General features: G+C 51.0%; 6 protein-coding genes across 6 annotated transcripts; 3 read left to right on the forward strand and 3 right to left on the reverse strand.

The window, feature by feature from the left end:
* The first annotated feature begins 92 nt into the window (after positions 1–92).
* Positions 93–2,970, forward strand: BKA67DRAFT_584239 (uncharacterized protein). Its single transcript, XM_046104137.1, has one exon. It carries the CDS (start codon positions 236–238, stop codon positions 2,678–2,680), a length of 2,445 nt encoding a protein of 814 aa, XP_045952933.1. The 5' UTR covers positions 93–235; the 3' UTR covers positions 2,681–2,970.
* A 2,110-nt stretch (positions 2,971–5,080) lies between these two features.
* On the forward strand, positions 5,081–8,426 carry BKA67DRAFT_525956 (glycosyl hydrolase family 38 domain-containing protein; the record flags this gene model as incomplete). Its single annotated transcript, XM_046098708.1, has 2 exons — positions 5,081–6,988; positions 7,080–8,426. The coding sequence occupies 2 exons, from the start codon at positions 5,081–5,083 to the stop codon at positions 8,424–8,426; spliced, it is 3,255 nt and encodes a 1,084-aa protein (XP_045952934.1).
* A 143-nt stretch (positions 8,427–8,569) lies between these two features.
* On the reverse strand, positions 8,570–9,534 carry BKA67DRAFT_664260 (uncharacterized protein; the record flags this gene model as incomplete). The annotated part of the gene is made up of 2 exons (XM_046108335.1): positions 8,570–9,282; positions 9,432–9,534. The coding sequence occupies 2 exons, from the start codon at positions 9,532–9,534 to the stop codon at positions 8,570–8,572; spliced, it is 816 nt and encodes a 271-aa protein (XP_045952935.1).
* A 2,441-nt stretch (positions 9,535–11,975) lies between these two features.
* Positions 11,976–13,560, reverse strand: BKA67DRAFT_102996 (uncharacterized protein). Its single transcript, XM_046094839.1, has 2 exons — positions 12,856–13,560; positions 11,976–12,797 (listed from the first exon to the last, which is right to left on the reverse strand). Exons 1-2 carry the CDS (start codon positions 13,359–13,361, stop codon positions 12,143–12,145), a joined length of 1,161 nt encoding a protein of 386 aa, XP_045952936.1. The 5' UTR covers positions 13,362–13,560; the 3' UTR covers positions 11,976–12,142.
* A 125-nt stretch (positions 13,561–13,685) lies between these two features.
* On the forward strand, positions 13,686–14,956 carry BKA67DRAFT_103008 (uncharacterized protein). The gene has a single exon (XM_046094840.1). It carries the CDS (start codon positions 13,764–13,766, stop codon positions 14,757–14,759), a length of 996 nt encoding a protein of 331 aa, XP_045952937.1. The 5' UTR covers positions 13,686–13,763; the 3' UTR covers positions 14,760–14,956.
* Positions 14,957–15,153: 197 nt separating this feature from the next.
* BKA67DRAFT_664263 (uncharacterized protein) lies at positions 15,154–17,751 on the reverse strand (the record flags this gene model as incomplete). The annotated part of the gene is made up of 2 exons (XM_046108336.1): positions 15,154–17,131; positions 17,264–17,751. 2 exons carry the CDS (start codon positions 17,749–17,751, stop codon positions 15,154–15,156), a joined length of 2,466 nt encoding a protein of 821 aa, XP_045952938.1.

Here is a 17,751-nt window from a genome sequence, read left to right on the forward strand (position 1 = left end):
TACCAAAACGCGGCGCGCTTTGAGCTGCACTGCCGCGACTGCCAGGGGCCGGGTTCAAGTGCGGCTGGTCTGGCAAGGGGGTGTCCGCGCGCGCTAAGACCGCCAGGTGATATCACTGATAGCTTTGATAGCGCTGCAGTCCCCTAGAAAAAGTTTTGGTCTGAGGCAGCTTCCACCCAGTCTCTAGACGCCCATTTTCTAGACCTGCTCGTCACATCTCGCGGCGCATCGTGCCATGCCTTCAAAGACGCTACTGATAGAAAGAGGCTCAAAAGACTACATCTGCAGGTCCTGCCTTTCGAGCCTTGGGAGGCGACCTCCGCCAACGCCAGCACCATGGGCTATCCGACAAGCATCCCAGGCGGCAGCACGAGCCTCGACGCCTCGACGGAACAAGACACGAGCAATTGACGATGCCGAGCGCCTGAGAACTTTAGAGAAGCTTGGTCTTCTGAAGCGTGAGAAGGAGGAAGAACGGCCTACAGTCAACTATTTCCAGGAGGACGGTGGAAAGCTGCGGCGGCTCGCCAATGTAGAAGAGTTCAACGATGCCCTCAACGATCCTGGCGATCAGATGAAGACCGACTTGCAGACACTCGAGCGAGGCGCCGGCAGTGCCAAGAGCTACTTTGATATGCTGGAAAGGGCCGAAATACAAGAGAAGAACGCCCGCGACCAGGAAGGCTTGGAGCTGGCAATGAAGAAAGCCTTGTATACGACCAAGTCACTCGGCCCCGACGCCATCCACGCGCTGGATGATCTTTCACAGGATTTGGGCGACGAGCCCACTGGCGCAATACATATCAACATTGACATTAGCAAATGGCCCGTTCACCACAGAGAGAAGGTGACACGCTTGAACAACAACCTGCAACTTGCTGCCCGACAGCTCGATCGCGGCAATCTGAACAAACTCGGTTTTGCAGTTTGGAAATATTATTTTGGTGCCCGCCAGGCTCTGTCCAAAGACTGGACCGCTGTTCCTCCTGCCACCTGGGAGCTTCTGTGGGATATTTTTGCCACGGAATCGCCTCAAAACCCAAATCGCTGGCACCATGTCCATATTCTTGCCAAAGACATGAGCAAGGCCGGGGTCCAGCTTTTTCCAAAGCGCCAGTTGATGGCCATCGAGGCTCTGTTTCTGGAGGGGTGGCACAAGGAAGCCATGGAAAACCACAGGAGAAAAGTCACAACTTTAGGGACCGATCCTGAGACTTTCGTGGATTTCTGGCAACTCGGCCTGCGAATGTGCTGTCATGTTGGTGATCTGGATAAAGCGAAGCGTTTGGCTGACACCATCCTCGGCTCCTCCTACCAGTACGATATTCGTTTCTTGCTTCCACTAATCAGAGCATATGCACAGAAGCCTGAGACCGCGGAGAAGGCCCATGATCTATACAGGGTGGTCCAGGCAGGACTTGGCGATGCCATGACGATTGAGGACTATGATCTCATCATTTCTTTATTTCTGGTAGCCCAACAGCCTGAAAAGGCCCTGTGGATATTCGTCGAGATGATGACATCTGGTCGAGTTGACTTGCGTAATCTGGAACAACTCCCTCCCAGCGTTGCCAATGAGTTCTTCGTTGGCAAGTGGTTAAAGAGACTCATTGGCGTGGGCGATCTTGAAGGAGCTTACAATGCTTTACAACACATGAAAAGCAGAGGAGTCATGCCCAGACCAATGGTAGTCAATGTCCTCATTGGATCTTGGCTGCGCACAGGAGTAGCGGAGAATGTGGAAAGGGCAGAGCAGATCGCATGGGCCATGATCAATTCCAGACTTCAGTTTGTAAAGCTGAGGGCAGAGTCCCACAAGAATCAAGATGTAGTGTCTCTACCTGGAATGAAGATATCGCATAAACAGTCTGGTGCAGGTTGGCCGAAGGCCACCCTCGAGACGTTCTCTTTGCTCGCAGAGAACTATAAGGACCGCGGCGTGCTTTCCAAGATGGAAGAGCTCTGGGAGGCTTTCAAGCGAGCCGAGATGGGCGCCAACACATTTTTTATGAACCAACTGCTCTTCTCTCTGCTTCGCAATGGCCGTGGTCTGGAAGTCCCCAAGCTATACCGTGCTATGATACAGCAATTTGAGCACGACAAGCTCGGGCCCGATTCTTGGACCTTCCTCGCTCTCTGGCAAGCCTTACCGCCTAATCGTCTTCAGTCTTGGAAACCGGAGGACGTCACACAAAGCATTGTGGAAAGCCGGCGACTGTTTGCAGAAATGGTGAGCTTTGCTGCGAAATTCCAGGCTGATGATGAGGGTGTGAACTTCCAGCTGGCTAGGACGATTATGCACACTTTCCGTCAGCTGAAAGATCCCCTGAGCATGTTGGTCGCATTCCGAGCCTTGCGCCAGATATTCCAATTGAAGGACCCAGGTTCAATGGTGCTTGAAATGATTGTTGGGACAACGAATCTTGAAAGAGCGGCTGGGGATAGGAAAATGAGAAACAAGATCATGACGGCCACACAGCACACCGAGCAATTCTTGTCCCAGAGACAACAAGAAATGGTGGTAGACGGTGAACTAAGGAAGAATGAAGAGATGCCAGACGACGTCAGGTCTGCTGAGATGGCAGATTTCCTCGAGATGCATTTAGAGGCTGAACTCAACAAGATTGAGAACGCGGATGAGCTATTTGAGCAAGCAGCCCGGGACATGGGTGTTATATGAGCCTAACGTAGTTGTTAGGAAGGGCCATTTGTATAAGATGTATCATATACATCAAAGCTTGGAAATTGGCTGAGCTGATGTGCATTGTATATAACGACGACACATGTAACATTAACCCACAATACCCAAACAATGAGAATCTCACATTTGCATTTCAGTCACCTCCTACATCGTACAAGCACGAGAAAGCAGTCACTGTGGCTATAGGTAATCGCTTTTGGGATCTATATAAAGAGGAACGAAGCTCCTATCCACTCTCGTCTGTTTCTTTATTCTTCAGACTATCCAATCACAACATACCTTTGATTATAGAACGAACCATCTTTAGCGTGCTTTACTTTTTTTTAGCGTGATTAGCGTAGGTTATATGATTAGAGGTGCTCTCATAACTATGATATATGAAATGTGATCTGAACACTACTCAAGGAACTAATGGGTGCATGACTTCCGCCTACTTAGCGAGTACAGACACCCCCAGATTATGATGCACAGTTCATTAAATAATACATTATCTAGACTTCATGTCCAAATGCTCGCCTCCCAAAAGAAAGAGCAAAGAAGAAAAAGTAAAAGAAAGGACCGAACCTGAGCATAGGATTATCGCCAATTCCAAGCAGATCATATCGCCGACCTCTAAGCAAGATCATATCGCCGGCTCCAAGCATGATGACATCGTCGACTCTGCGGTCCCACTGAAAATTATTGCACATTGTGATTAAAAAATAGAACTTCTGTGTCCACAATGGAAGTTACCTTGCTCATCAACAAGCCTCCAACCAGGAAAAAACAGAACACACGTCCTGAATAAGTTCAAGATTCTCGCCCAACAGACAAAGGCACACAATCTCAGGATACACGGTGAGATATGCCATTAACCCACTTGGTCTTTTGTTCACAATAGTAACTTTTTCGTCTCGGAGCAAGAGCTCGTCGGTGTCCGTCTTCAACTTGCAGCCTACTCATCGCTTTGAGAGGCTTGCCTTGTGTAAAATGCCTGCCAAAGATCAAGTTGCCCCAGCACAACCACACAACACAACACGACGACGAGGTGATATCAAGGCGCTGGTTCAGTTAGTCATCTCTCTCATTTCTTTACCTCTCCAACTCCCCTACTGCCGCCAACCACACTACAACGACATCCTCATCCTCTTCTCCTCTGCCGTATCTTCATGTTATACTACATCATGATCTGACTCCTCTTTTCCTCTGTTGCCTCTTAATATCATACCACTATACTCCGTTTTGTGAGATCAAGGCGCCGGTCTAGTCATCTCTCTCATTTCTACACCTCTTCAATTCCCTTATTGATATTCGTCACACTACAACAGCATCCTCATCCTCTTCTCCTCTGCCGCATCTCAATATCACACCATCATACTCCTTGTATATCGACCTAGAGACAAGCTCTAAATCCTTATGCCTCATAGGCATCGTTGATCTGCGCATGCGGCGGAGACTCTGCACAGCCCGAGGCTTTTTGGCTGACTTTTCAGCTTGGATTTGAACAATCGCATTGTTGACATTGCGCTCGCTTCAGTGCGACTTTGGCACTATCTGAAGGTCTGGAAGCATTCTGCGCAAGTATAAATGTACATATCATCTATAAAATCCAACAGGATCAACAAAGACTAACCATGTGGAAGTAGCAAAGTACATTCGATGTGTCGCCGAGGATTGTCTCACCAAAGTACGACATTACACTCGCCCGGTTGAGAGACATTGTCCTGCCAGCCCATCATGTGGTGAGTGGTTATTGTGTTTCGTTATCTCAAAAAGCATCGATACCCAGCCTCAAGAGCATGGATATGTTACCCAGCCTCCACTCCCTAGCCTCTCCCTAGCCTCTCCCCAGTCTCCAAGTAACGTCACGTCGGTGATTGCGGAACTCGTCGAGCTCCCCCCTGACAGGGCCAAGCGTTTCCCCCGCAATCCGCCAGTTTCAAGGCGAATGCAGGTCCCCGCATGGTGTGTTTCCGACGACTTACACTAGCTTTCCCATCTCCATCTCCATATCCATTTCCATCCACATATCCATCTCCAACCACTTAACTTATCCCCGGCGATAGCTTGGGGGGGAAGACCCCTCAGCTGATCATCATCCAAGCCCACTCTCCAACTCTCCTCCCTATTGCCTCTATCCTCCTTATTGCCTCTATCCTCGTGGTCATGTTGCACATTGGACCAATTGTGATTGATTTCATAACCTAATTGTATGCTCGGCTTTGAGCATTTTTTATCCCCTCGCAAGATCCATCCGCTTAAAAGCAACTTATCAGCTGCGAATGATTCCCTAGCTAATCAAGGCCACCATCTTACAGTGACCACAAGTACTGGCGTATAGGCCCAGCCAGCATCTTCCAATCCATTGCCAACCAAGTTCCCGTCTCTATCGTGATCAATATGGGTGGCGAGCGCACTCCACAGCCCCAGCCGGCTTCCACTGCCGCCGCGACTTCCAACTATCCTGTTCTAGCTGCCGGTCCAAAGGGTAAGAAGATATCAAAGATCTACATAGAAAGAATCGCACAGTTCTACTCAACAGGACAATGGGAGAAGCAGAACCTGCTGGCCATGATGTACGAGGGCAAGGCCTCTGGCCCTCCTCATGTACAGCTTTCGACTTGGGCTGCTCCTGATCTGTCGAGGCCTACCTTCGACGAAGCCGCCAAGGGCAAGTATGAGCCTACACACGTCGGAGAGTCCTTCGGTCCCTCTTGGTCGACGCATTGGTTCAAGGTTGTTATCAAAGTCCCGGAATCCCTGCTTGAGAAAGAACACCTGGAGCTGCAGTGGGACGCCAACAGCGAAGGTCTCATCTGGACGGAAGACGGAAAGCCGTTGCAGGGACTCACTGGCGGCGGTGAACGTGTAGAATGGATTCTGCCCAAGAACTTCCGGGATGGTAAGGAGCACACCATTTACATTGAAATGGCTTGCAATGCCATGTTTGGTAATGCCCCCGGCGGTGACTCTATTCAACCTCCCAATCCCAACAAGTACTTCCAACTGGTGAAAGCGGAGATTTGCGCCGTCAACATGGACGCTCGACAGCTTTGGATCGACACTTGGATCATTGGCGATGCGGCAAGGGAGTTCCCAGAGGACTCTTGGGAGCAGCACAAGGCATTGACCGTTGTTACTGAGGTCATTGATGCTTACAAGCTTGGCGACAAGGAATCCATCAAGAAGGGCCGCAAGATTGCCGAAGAATACCTTGGCTCAGACGTCAACTCTGCCAAGGTTTACAACAGCGGCAAAGTGCCTCAAGTTTTTGCTATTGGCCATTGCCATATCGATACCTGCTGGCTGTGGCCGTGGGCAGAGACCAAACGCAAGGTCGCTCGATCATGGTCCAACCAAATTGATCTGATGGAGCGCTACCCTGAGCTGAACTTTGCTTGTTCCCAAGCACAGCAATACAAGTGGCTTGAGCAGTATTACCCTTTCATATTTGACCGGGTCAAGACAATGGTCAAGGAAGGAAGGTTTCTTCCCATTGGCGGCAGCTGGGTCGAGCACGACACCAATATGCCCAGCGGTGAGTCCCTTGTGCGTCAATTCGTGTATGGACAACGGTTCTTCCAGAGCCGTTTTGGAGCGCGTTCCAAGACTTTCTGGCTGCCGGACACCTTTGGATATTCGAGTCAATTGCCTCAACTCTGCCGCCTTGCCGGGATGGACCGCTTCCTCACCCAAAAGCTCAGCTGGAACAACATCAACAACTTCCCTCACACGACCTTCAACTGGGTTTCTCTTGATGGCAGCCAAGTTATCTGTCATATGCCTCCTTCCGAAACTTATACTGCTGAAGCCCATTTTGGTGACGTGAGCCGAAGTATCTCGAAGCACAAGTCGATGGACCAAGATCATACATCACTGCTCGTGTTTGGCAAAGGTGATGGCGGTGGTGGCCCTACATGGCAGCATATCGAGAAGCTTCGCCGCTGCCGTGGCATCAGTGATAAAGTCGGTCGTCTTCCCCGCGTTCACTTGGGCAGCACGGTGGACGAGTTCTTCGATAAGTTGCAAGAAAAGGGCGTTACGCTAGTGACATGGTATGGTGAGCTATACTTTGAACTTCATCGTGGAACCTACACAACTCAAGCCAATAACAAGCTGAACAATCGACGCTCGGAGGTCATGATGAAAGATCTCGAATTGCTTGCTACCATCGCATCACTTGAACACAAAAATTACAAGTATCCCAAGGCAGCCTTTGACGAGATTTGGGAAGGCATACTCCTTTGTCAGTTCCATGACTGTCTTCCCGGTAGTTCGATCGAAATGTGCTATGATGACTCTGACGAGGTAAGCTCCCTAAGTATTGCCGCATGCTTATTTTCCCTTTTCCCCTCTTCTTTTCTTCTTCTTATTGGTACGGTGCGCTAATTACTGATAGCTTTATGCTCGCATCACCAAAATTGGTGAAGGCGTGCTGAAAGACATATACAAGCTTTACAATTTCCCCGAGGTTCAGCCAACATCTGTTGCTGGCGCTGTAGCACTGAACACACTTCCATGGCACCGAAAGGAAGTTGTTGACGTCTCTGAAACAGAGTGCGGAGTCGCTTGTGGCTCAGGTAATGTCATGAGCGTCAGGGCCTTCAAAACCGGCGACAAGAAGGCCGTCACTGTGAAAGAAGTCAAGAAAGGTGTCTTCGTTATGGAGAATGAGCAGCTTACCGTAACTGTGGAGGCCGGCGAGATCAGTTCGCTAATCGACCGCAAAAATGGACGTCAAGTCATCGCAAAAGGTGGTTATGCAAACAAGTACGTTTTGTTCGACGACAAGCCGTTATACTGGCAAGCTTGGGATGTCGAAGTTTACCACCTCGACACCCGAAGGGAACTTCCTTCTGGCGAGACGAAGATTTATGAGGACAAGGAGCACCGTGTCAGTGTCGTTACCGAGACGAAGATCAGCGATGAGAGCTCGATCAAATCTGTCCTCACCTTACAGGCTGCTTTTGAAGGATACCAGTCATATGTCGAGTGTACTAGTTACGTCGATTGGCATGAGACCATGAAGTTCCTCAAGGTCGAGTTTCCTGTTGACGTTGTCAACAACGAGGCATCATACGAAACCCAGTATGGTATCGTGAAGAGACCAACTCACTACAATACCACTTGGGATATGGCCAAGTTTGAGGTCTGTTGCCACAAATTTGCTGATTTATCAGAGCACGGCTACGGTGTCTCGATCATCAACGACAGCAAATACGGCTTCGCTACTGTCGGCAACCTGATGCGCCTGTCTCTGCTCAGGGCACCCAAAGCTCCTGACGCACATGCAGACATGGGTACGCACAAGATCAGATGGGCCATTCTGCCGCACGAGGGCGCTCTCGGACCCACAACTGTCCGCACCGCTCACAACTTCAACAACCCCTTGAAAATCACGGCCGCGCCTGCAGCAGAGGTCAAAGCAACTCTCAGTACTCAGTCGGTCAAATTGAGCGGCGACCTTTCCCTGATTCTCGACTGCGTCAAGCGTGGCGAAGACGATGAGGATGTTTCTCAGGATGAAAACATTCCGAAGCGGAAGGGTAAGAGTGTGATCCTTCGTATTTACGATAGTTTGGGCGGCCACAGCCGAGGCACGGTCTCGACAAAATGGAGTCTGAAGAAAGTCACAAAGACCAATATTCTTGAGGACGATCTGGAGGATGTTTCGCTCGATAAGGACGGCAGCTTCGCCATTAAGCTGAGACCTTTCGAGGTTGCTACATACAGATTGGAGGTGTGAAGGGTATGATGGCACTGGTATGACTTGGAATAGTATCGTAAGTAGAATGTAGCAAATGACACCAATCCCTATTATGTACATGTAAGACGTGTGTCAACCCCATGCATCTACCGTGTTTTTAATTGTGTGACTTCGAACTTGGTTCACATACCGGGTGGTGGCGTCACTGGGTAGCTCAATGTCATGTCCCAAGCTAGTGGTACAGGTCCGGTCCTGCCTCTCTTTCTATGAATGATCTTTAACACCCGTCGTTGTTGGCTCTCGTCGAGCTGTGAAAAGCTATTAAGGACCGCATCCACAGCAGAATCCTGAGCCGGGTGCACACCTACTTCGCTGTATGAGTATGGTGCATCATGCCTAGTATCATGTGTGCCTTGTGACTCCGCTACATGAGAGACGCCGTAATGTTCCTCAAGAAGTGTATCCTCTGGCGGCGGATATGAAGATATCAGAGGCGTGAGACCAGGATGGAGCTGACTTTCTAGCAACGGGACATTTGCCGGGTGATAGATGTCCACCAAGCCGTGGTGAGCGTCGAATACATAGCCGTCCTGGCCGAGGGCACCCATCCACAGGTTATCGAGTGAGTCGCTCACTACACCTCCGTAGTGGTTCGTGAGATCCGACATCCCGTCCGCTATATTAGGTGGCCACAGCGGTGCCGTCGCATCTGACACCGGGAGCGCTTCTGGTGCCGGTAGCGGGCTTCCCGACGAGTCCCTGCTGCTGCTGCTGCTGCACATGACGGATAGTGCGCAGTCGCCGGCGTCGCTCGGAGAGCTCGGCGACGAGTCTGCTACGTCGTCGGTCTTCAGGATCTGGTCCAGCAACGCTAGTCTTTGTTTGCGTTTTTCTCCTGATAATATGGTTGATGGCGTTAGCATATAAGAGCGTGATGTGTCTGTTTCAGGACGAGGGCGACCGGCGACGGAGCAGAGCGGGCGGGCGGACCGGATGCGCCAGGAAACTGTGGGAAAGGGGGCAGATAGATAAGGCTAGACGTACTATAAGCTCGAGATGCTATCCGGTTTTGTTCCTTGCGCGCCTCCGTGTTCCTGGGTTTGGGCGGCTTGTCGCTGCTTCCTTCACTATCCATGCCTTGTGTCATTGTTCGTTGTGCGAAACTCCCAAATATGTAGAGGCCGGGTGGTAATTGGTCGGAGATGCCTCCGTTATATGACTGGGAAATAATCAGGGGGGACCCCCTTATCTCTATTTTGTTTTTTAGGCAATACAAGTCCTTCGTCATCAACATAAACTGTTCAATATGGCGGCCTTCATGGGCCAGGGGTTCATTATCACCATTGTCAACCGTGGAGCGACTAATTGCGTCGAGACCTCAGAAAGTAAGCTATCCAAGGAGAACATCACATTAAACTTCGATAGAAGCCATGTCACACTTCCACTGCCCCCGCTCCAAAGTTCCAAACGTGGAGACATGATTTGCAACATCACCTCGCAATCTACGCCTCTGGATCCAGGAAAGCACAGAAGGGCGGCCGGGCAAGGATTGTAGCTAGTTCGAGGTGTTTCATAAACGAGCATATTTCGCGATCCTGATCGGCATACGGCACGGTCACGCAGCTTGGTTTCTATTGGCGGATGGTCGTTGGCGAGCTGTTTAGTCATGTTCCTCAGCTGCGGTATCGAAATAGAATCGCCGCCCGCAGCCGAATATCAGTACGTCTGCTATAGAGTACAGGGGGCCCGGTCCCCCACCGTTTCTGTTGAGCATTGGTGGGCTAACCGAAGGAGCGTCTGAGTCAGATCGGAGGGCATGCAGTATTGATACGTAGGTATGCAGGAAGAATGGGCCCACCGGGCGCGGAGTATACAAATGTGTAAAACATACTTCGGCAATATTCACTAGCAGCCCGAAGACGAGCGGGACAAGAGGTGTGAGGGCAGGGGTAATCATCCCTGAGCCTGCAGGAGGTGTCAGCACTTTGGCTCATTCTGACGAGGATTGAAGTGAGAGGTTATGAACATCCCGGTTGACGGCATGGCCCATGCGTCTGCTCGTATAAATTCCGACCAATCACAGAAAGCTCATCGCTATACAAAACTAAGACCCTGCGGGTTTTCGACCTGACTGGAATATTGGTTTACAAACAGGTTCCTGGCACGCCGCATGCCCCGCTACATTTCGCATGCACATGGTAGAAAGTCGCAAGGATTACATACGAAAGAAGAAGAAAATGCCCTTTGGTAGCTTCATAAGGGCCAAGGGATAATTCCAATAGCAGATAGACAAACCCAACCGTATTCGTAGAGCGACACTGCAGATGAGCTACCACTCATCAAGACATGGCAATCTGTCTCCTGTACTACGAGAATTCATCTATAGCAAAATTACGGGCCTTTCCTCCTACAAGTCCAGCATGCTACCTCACGAAGAGATCTCCTATTCCTATCTTTAATCCTTAATTTTCTTCAAACCGAAAACTTTATTTAATTAGACATAGTATGATGTTATATCCTGTATCGTCATCACTGCTATGGTTTTCAATCGACACATCATCAATCAGCAGGGCTCAGTCTGGATGGACGGCGTGGTAGGTATCAGCCAGTGCGGAATACGTCAGGCCAGAAGTTTACGTTCTCACAATGCAGCACACAGTACGAAGCCGGTTGACGAAGACCCCATAGTATTTACAGATGCAAGAAAGTCCTGAATCACAAGAGGTCGACGGAAGCGCATTAGCATCAAGAGTCCAGTGGCATCAGGGGTCTCGTTTACAAGATGAGAGAAACGGTGACAAGTGGCCAGAGCCTCATCATCGTACCGATCGCAGGACAATAAACGGGAGCTTCTACACCCGGCGCCTCCAAGCCAGCACAACCACGAAGTCCCCGAACCGTGAAACATCGAGCCACATTCGATCTGTCCCAGCCGCCCAGGTTGTGACGATCAGTAATGATGAGAGTGAAGAGCAAAATAAGTGATGACTTTCAGCAGAGGTCCTCAATCGTTCCACTGATATACTATACAATGAATGACCTTGAATTTCACTGTGCGTTCGTCATCCTCACAGTTAAGCATGGCACTAGGGACCTAATCTGGGATCTAATAAGTAGCCACAATTAAACCAGTACATGTTTAAATTGTGTAATTGCGTACATTTTCCATATGTGATGCTTGCTTGACTACCACTATCTTGCCAGTTTGACATTCACAGGTCAATAACGCTTGACTGGTGATCCGTCATACTATGGTGTTCCAGAAGTCTGCGGATAGTGTTTGGAGTCTATCATCCGAGACCAGCCACCTATGCTGGTGTTGGTGGTGCCTCAGAGTCCGCCGCAGGCGTATCACCTTCTTCGTCACCGTATGCGTTGTCAGTCTTCCGCAGGTTCTCAGCATTGTAGAGGATGTTGTCTAGCTCGGCTCTCGTAGCTTCGAGACCTTTCACATCTGTCTTTTGGTACTTGATCTCGGAAGGCTCCCACTGCTCTGAAGTGGTTTGAAAAACTGCCAGTTGAGCGCCGACGTTCTCAAGGCCTTCTTCGCTGTCCACTCCGACCACCAGGCGTGCGGGACGAGATTCCGAGGCAGGGAGTAGGGTAACATCTAGAGCGTTTCTAGCCAATCGAAGCGTTTGTGCGAATGTTAGTCCATCGGTAGTGAGACGGAACGCAAACACAGCCGGGACGCTGTTGGGTATGAAGTTAGCCGAACGGAACATAAAGTACACACCGAAACAGATGTAATGCTCTTACCGCTCGCAAATAGCAAACACGAAACCATCTCCTGATGATACAAGCTGAGTCACAGCGACCTTGCTTGCATCAGGCACTACCTGTCGAACATGATTCAATAGGTCCGCCTTCCCTTGCAGGACACCAGACCGCCAATCCCACACATATAACTCATTATCTCCGCCTCCAGACACCAGGATGTCCTCTCGCGCAAGGCATAGCGCGTTGACGAAAGCTGTGTGTCCCAGACAAAAGTTCTCAATGACATAAGACTGTGGTATACCACGAGACACCCGTATATGCTCATCACGGTCTGCCGTGATGATATAGGGCTTGCCCTCTGCCGAGGCGACAGTAACAGAGGTGAGCATGGACACATGCCCGATCAGGAGTTCATGTACAAATGTGGGCACCTCCTTGGTCTTTGGCTGTGGATTGTGCTGCCGTTGGTGCTCCTGGTCTATCAAGGCTTTCAGGTTGCGCTGAGTGTGCACCGTGAAACTGTTGGGACCCTTGGCTTCCAGCGGCCGAGGAGCCTTCGGGGTTTCTGTTCCCTCAGAGCTGGCTGATGGTATTAAAGGCAATGAATAAACGTCACCAAACTTGTCAGCGACCAGAATTGTGTTGTTATCTGACGTTACGGTCAAATCACATGGTCGTTTAGGCATAGACCTGGACAGCATTAGATTTGATCGTATAGAAGTTCAAGGGCGTATGAGGTGTAATTTACCGCTGGCTGAGCTCCTTCAACTGCCCCTGGCCATCATGCTGGAAAACCCAGATAGCCTTGTCTGTGCCCGTCACAGCAATAAGGTGGCTTCCCTCTTGAGTTGCTCGGAGCATAATGACATGAGGCTGTTCTTGACCTTTGTAGTCAGAGGGCTTGGTGGAACGTCTCCCCTTTTTTGCCTTAATTTGGTCGCTGCCTTTAGCATCGCCTTCTGCAGATACCTTTCCCTCTTGAGTATCCGCGGTTACAGCCTGCACACCAGCCTCTGTTTCTATTTTCCGTCTCTTGGTAGGCGAGGAAGTCTCGCCTTGGTCCGCTTTGACAGCGCCATCAGCGCCATTTTCTGTGGCATTATCCGCAGCGGTGGCTTGGTGCTGCGTTGCTGGGTGCTCCCATGAGGAAAGCACTGACCCATCGGCTCCGAATGTGAAGATGCTGGTGCCCCTTGCGGCAGCTACGATGCCGCTCTGCCCAAGAGCAGCAACACACTGATATGGTAAGTGCATGTTCTGCGCCAGCGGACAATCCTGTAAAATCGTCTAAGCCGATATTCGAAAATTTGATCTCACAGATAAGTGTGTGCCTATGTGAAAATATCGAAAATGCAGCAGATGGCAATTTCCCCAAGAAGTAAGAAAGTGTTTATCATAGAACTGCTGCTCCGTCCTAATTGATATCTGTGATGCAGTGAAATGTGCGTTCCCTTAATGTAGTTCATATTAAGAATTTGCTGCACGATTGAAGATATTTGCGAAAGTGGGGCACTACCACAGTTATTGCATTGTACAGCTGATGCCGCACGGATAAGAGCATACAAACATACTTTTCACATCATCTCACTCTTCGCCCATCTTTTAATTATAGAGTGCAACCACTCTGAAGACACCAGATACGCCCACGCCAGCAGAATGGCAGATTCGTCGGAAGAGGAGGACTACATGTCCATGGCGATCCCGGACTCGGACCCCACTTCTGCCATCCCCGAGACCTCGCTGCAGCGGCGCCAACGCCTCAAGCGCGAGGGCGAGATCAAGGGTCGTCCCAAATCCAAAGAAGAATTGGCGGAGGATGCGAAAGCTGCGCGTGAGGACGCGTTGTCCAAGTCTCTGCTGGAGGATGATCCGTACTCTGGCGCGGCCAAGAAGTCAAAAGGTTTGTCGATGATGAAGAAGATGGGGTTTGCTGGCGGCGCGCTCGGCGCGAAGGATAATGAAGGTGCGAAGACGGAACCGATCAGACTGAACCTTAAGGATGATCGTGGCGGTATTGGACTTGACGCCGAGAGGAAAAGGGCGCTCAACGAGGCTGCGGAGCGGGAAGGCGTGAATAAGAAGCCCAAGGTCGTGGACGAGGGCGAGTTCAGAGAACGGAATCGGAGAGAGAGGGAGATTAAGCGCTGGGAAGGTCAGGTCTACGGTGCACAGAAGGTGTGCGAGCGCATGGACGAAGAGCGGGACGCAGAGTTGAAGACTCAGGGTGGGAAGCTAAACGGAGAGGAAGAGGTTGACGGCAAGAAGAGAACGCTGTCTACGAGGCCGCTAAAAAGCATTAATCTGCTGTGGCGCGGTTTGGTAAGACAGAGAGAAGAAGCAGATCGTGAGCGACGTATGCGATATGATCTGGAACAAAGTTTGTCACGGCTGCCGACATATGAGGACGATAACGAAGACGCCGATGATGTCGAAGCACTAGGAAGAAGCAAGACGGCTTACGTGCCGGTAGAGGATCTCGAGGAGGAAGACCCCGAGCTAGACGAATTCAACGCCATGGAACCCGACCAGAAGCTGCACAGGCTTGTGGAGTATCTAAGAAAGGAATATCAATATTGCTTCTGGTGCAAGTGCTCCTATCCAAGCGAAGATATGGAAGGGTGCCCAGGCACAACAGAGGACGATCATGATTGATCATATTGATCAACACATCCATCAACGAAGCTAAGCAAAAACAATGCTAGCAATGTACAAATATTCCTCTACAGGTCATCAGCAGCATCGAAGCTTAGACTCGTGCTTTATTCGTACAAGAAGCCTTTACCATCCATTTCTCATTATACAGAGTCTTAACGCTAATTACATATCTATATCTGTGAGGAATTGGCGGGTCAAGACCTTTGACAGACCGGCAACCTAATCGAAACACCAAAGTGGTGCAAGAGAAGAAAAAGGTGGTATCATCGCTATAGGAAGTCGCCAGTGGGAAACAGGATATTGCAATCCAGGTACACGCAGGAAATAATGAAGCAGGTGCAAGACAGTAATCGAATGTTCAAGCTTTGTCTGCTGCTGAAGAGAAATCCAATTAGAAAGCATCTTCTAGCGGACAGTCGATACTGTCATGTCCATCCCTCTCGCAAAGTGCACACCACTTCTCTGGATCGACAACACCGCTATCTTTACCGGCTAGTGGCCCTGAATCTGTTGGGTTTGGCAATATATTGACTTTGGCCGGCGGCGGGTTTGCAGCTGGCGTGGATTTTACTGGCGTCAGAGGCCGAGGCATGAACTCGGCATCGGCACCGGGCACATTGAGATTGGATAAGCCTTCTTTCACGTCATCTTTTCCAGTCCGTACGGCCATGGGACTGCCCTGCTTGTGGTCGGCACCAAACATTTGCGAACAGGTCAGCACGTCATGACCACCGGTCTCGCATATCTCACACCAGAGAGTACTACTCTCGGTGACGGAGGAGTATGTATCGCTTTCGACCATGGTGTCCATTGTAGGTACGCGCTTGTGCTTGGGCGATTGTGGCTCGCGGGCCAAGATGACGGTACCTTTTGAGTCGCGGTACGAGTTTCGGTCGGTGCTGCCCACTGTCATGGCGCTGCCACGGTGAGTTGTAGCGCTGTTGCGGCGCAGTACCTCGAGTTCGCGCTCAAGCTCCTCCTCACGAGAGTTCTTGTTGGCGACAAGGGTGCGGAGGTCATTGACTTCGCGTTCGATATCGGAAGCTGGCCTGGACTTGGTGGCGGAATTATTGCGCTGCAGCGTTGGGGGCTTGTCGGGCGATTCGTTTCCAGCGATACCATCTCGGCTGAGAGAGTGGATGATAGCTTTGAGACCTCTAATCTCATCGTCCTTCTTCTCCAGCTCTTTCGTTGAAGATGAGGCATCTCCATTGGGGCTGCCATTAGCAACAGCAGATGCCTTTTCCCGCTCCTTTCGCAGTTCGGCCCTCGTCCTTTCGACCTCCCCGCGGAGAAACTCGACTTCACCACGTGCTTCGGCCTCGCCTCTTCGAGCATCTTCAAGGCCTTCCTCGAGCTCTTGAACAAGCTCTTCAAGTTGTTTGAGTTGCCGAGCAACGCTGTCGACATCCTCATTTCGGTCTTGGAGTTCGTTAATCTCCTGTTGCATTTCTTGGATACGTGCATCATATACTCGCTGTGTCTCAGTACTGGCCATCTCCAATGTATCGATTGTACTGCGGAAGTCAGCTCGATGCGCGTCGAACTCTGCCGTAAGCATGGCGATCTTGTCGTTCTTCTCTCTCAGCAGAGCTCGGAGCTGCGATGTGTCCTTGTCATCATGACTATCCCGCCCCAACTGACTGACATCTGTATTCTCCATTAACGACGTGAGTTCCTGGACGCTGCTCTCCATTTCAGCCAGTGCAGATGCCTGATCTTTAAGCTGCATGTCTCGGTCGGCGAGTTGGTTTCGAAGTCGTTCCAGCTCTTCCTCATCTGCCGCGGCAGCTCGAGAGGCAGGGCGCATCTTCATACTGCTCATAGACCCAATGCTTCCATTCGTCTTGGGTCGGTTCAGCGGTGTGATTTCGTCTTCATCGAAGTTGGGGTTCCCAATCTGGCCGAGAGCGGATGCGCTGCGTGGTACTATACTGGGCTTGCGTTCGAGCCTGGAGGGAGGCTTTGCGGGGTCGCCGGCGGTACCGCGGACACTGGCCGAGAACTTGCCGATGGAGGGAGTGCCATATCGCGGGGGCCCAGTGGCTGGACCTGGTGTTGTCGTCGAAGCACGAGGAGGCGCTGGAGTGAGCTGAAGCCTCCGCACGGGCGATTCAGGCCGCGGCAGAGAAGCTCTAGATGACTTGCCGGACGGGCTTGCGGCTCTTCCGGGGCCTACAGATCGACTGAACTTTGGCAAAGATGGTGTTGGAGGCGTGTAGTTGACGGTGTTGTGATTTGCAGCTTTGAGTGCGCTGGGTGTCAAAGGGTAGGACCGGCCGGATAACGTGCCGGAACTGTGTTTGAAGAGCTTGGTGACAGGCACAAAGATACCGGCGCCGGGTTGCGACGTGGTAAAATAGGATATCCTGTGGAGGCGCAACCATTAGTAAACAAAGGCGGGCGGAAGGTAAACCAGAGAGGCTGCGCAATGCGTTGGGTAGTTGGCGCAAAGGAAGCAAGATGACGGGGATAAAACTGCAGAATCATGAATGACTTACCCGTCGACATCTCCATTGTTCTTGCCGCGCTCCGCGAAATCGGCATCCAGCTCGACTCCGGCGAAGGTGCCTTTCCTCCCAGCCACGGAACCAACAAAACGGACGGTGCCGTACATGTTGCCAGGAACATCGACAGCGTCGCCGATGTCGAAGTCGTCGGCAGGGACGGGCCGGCCGGGGGTGAGGGGCATCTTGCGCGGGCTCACACTCTCGTCGTGGTTCAGGATGGTGTCGAAGGGGTAGTTCTCGTCATCAGGTATGGCGGCCAGGGATCCCGGGGTCAGCGCTGCGTAAGAAGCTTTGCGCGCAAGAGAGCCTCCTGCGGCGGAAGCTAGCCTGTTGTTGTTCTGGGCGGAGAAGAGCGAGTTCAGATTGGGCGTGGATGTTGTGCCGACGGCGCCTAATCCTGCTTTTCTGGCTGAAGCTCGAGAAAGGGTTTTTGCTCTCTGATGGTAGGGCGTTGTTGATGTTGTCGCGGTTGGAGACAT

The sequence above is a fragment of the Truncatella angustata genome (genome assembly GCF_020726525.1).
Source record: "Truncatella angustata strain MPI-SDFR-AT-0073 chromosome Unknown BKA67scaffold_10, whole genome shotgun sequence".
Lineage (NCBI taxonomy): Eukaryota > Fungi > Ascomycota > Sordariomycetes > Amphisphaeriales > Sporocadaceae > Truncatella > Truncatella angustata.

Bases quoted from the DNA above. Each gene is read 5' to 3' on its own strand.
- BKA67DRAFT_102996 (XM_046094839.1), bottom strand. From the start codon at position 13,361: ATGCACTTACCATATCAGTGTGTTGCTGCTCTTGGGCAGAGCGGCATC. The intron at 12,798-12,855 runs GTAAATTACACC...AATGCTGTCCAG, and splicing joins TTGAAGGAGCTCAGCCAGCG to GTCTATGCCTAAACGACCAT.
- BKA67DRAFT_584239 (XM_046104137.1), top strand. From the start codon at position 236: ATGCCTTCAAAGACGCTACTGATAGAAAGAGGCTCAAAAGACTACATC.
- BKA67DRAFT_103008 (XM_046094840.1), top strand. From the start codon at position 13,764: ATGGCAGATTCGTCGGAAGAGGAGGACTACATGTCCATGGCGATCCCG.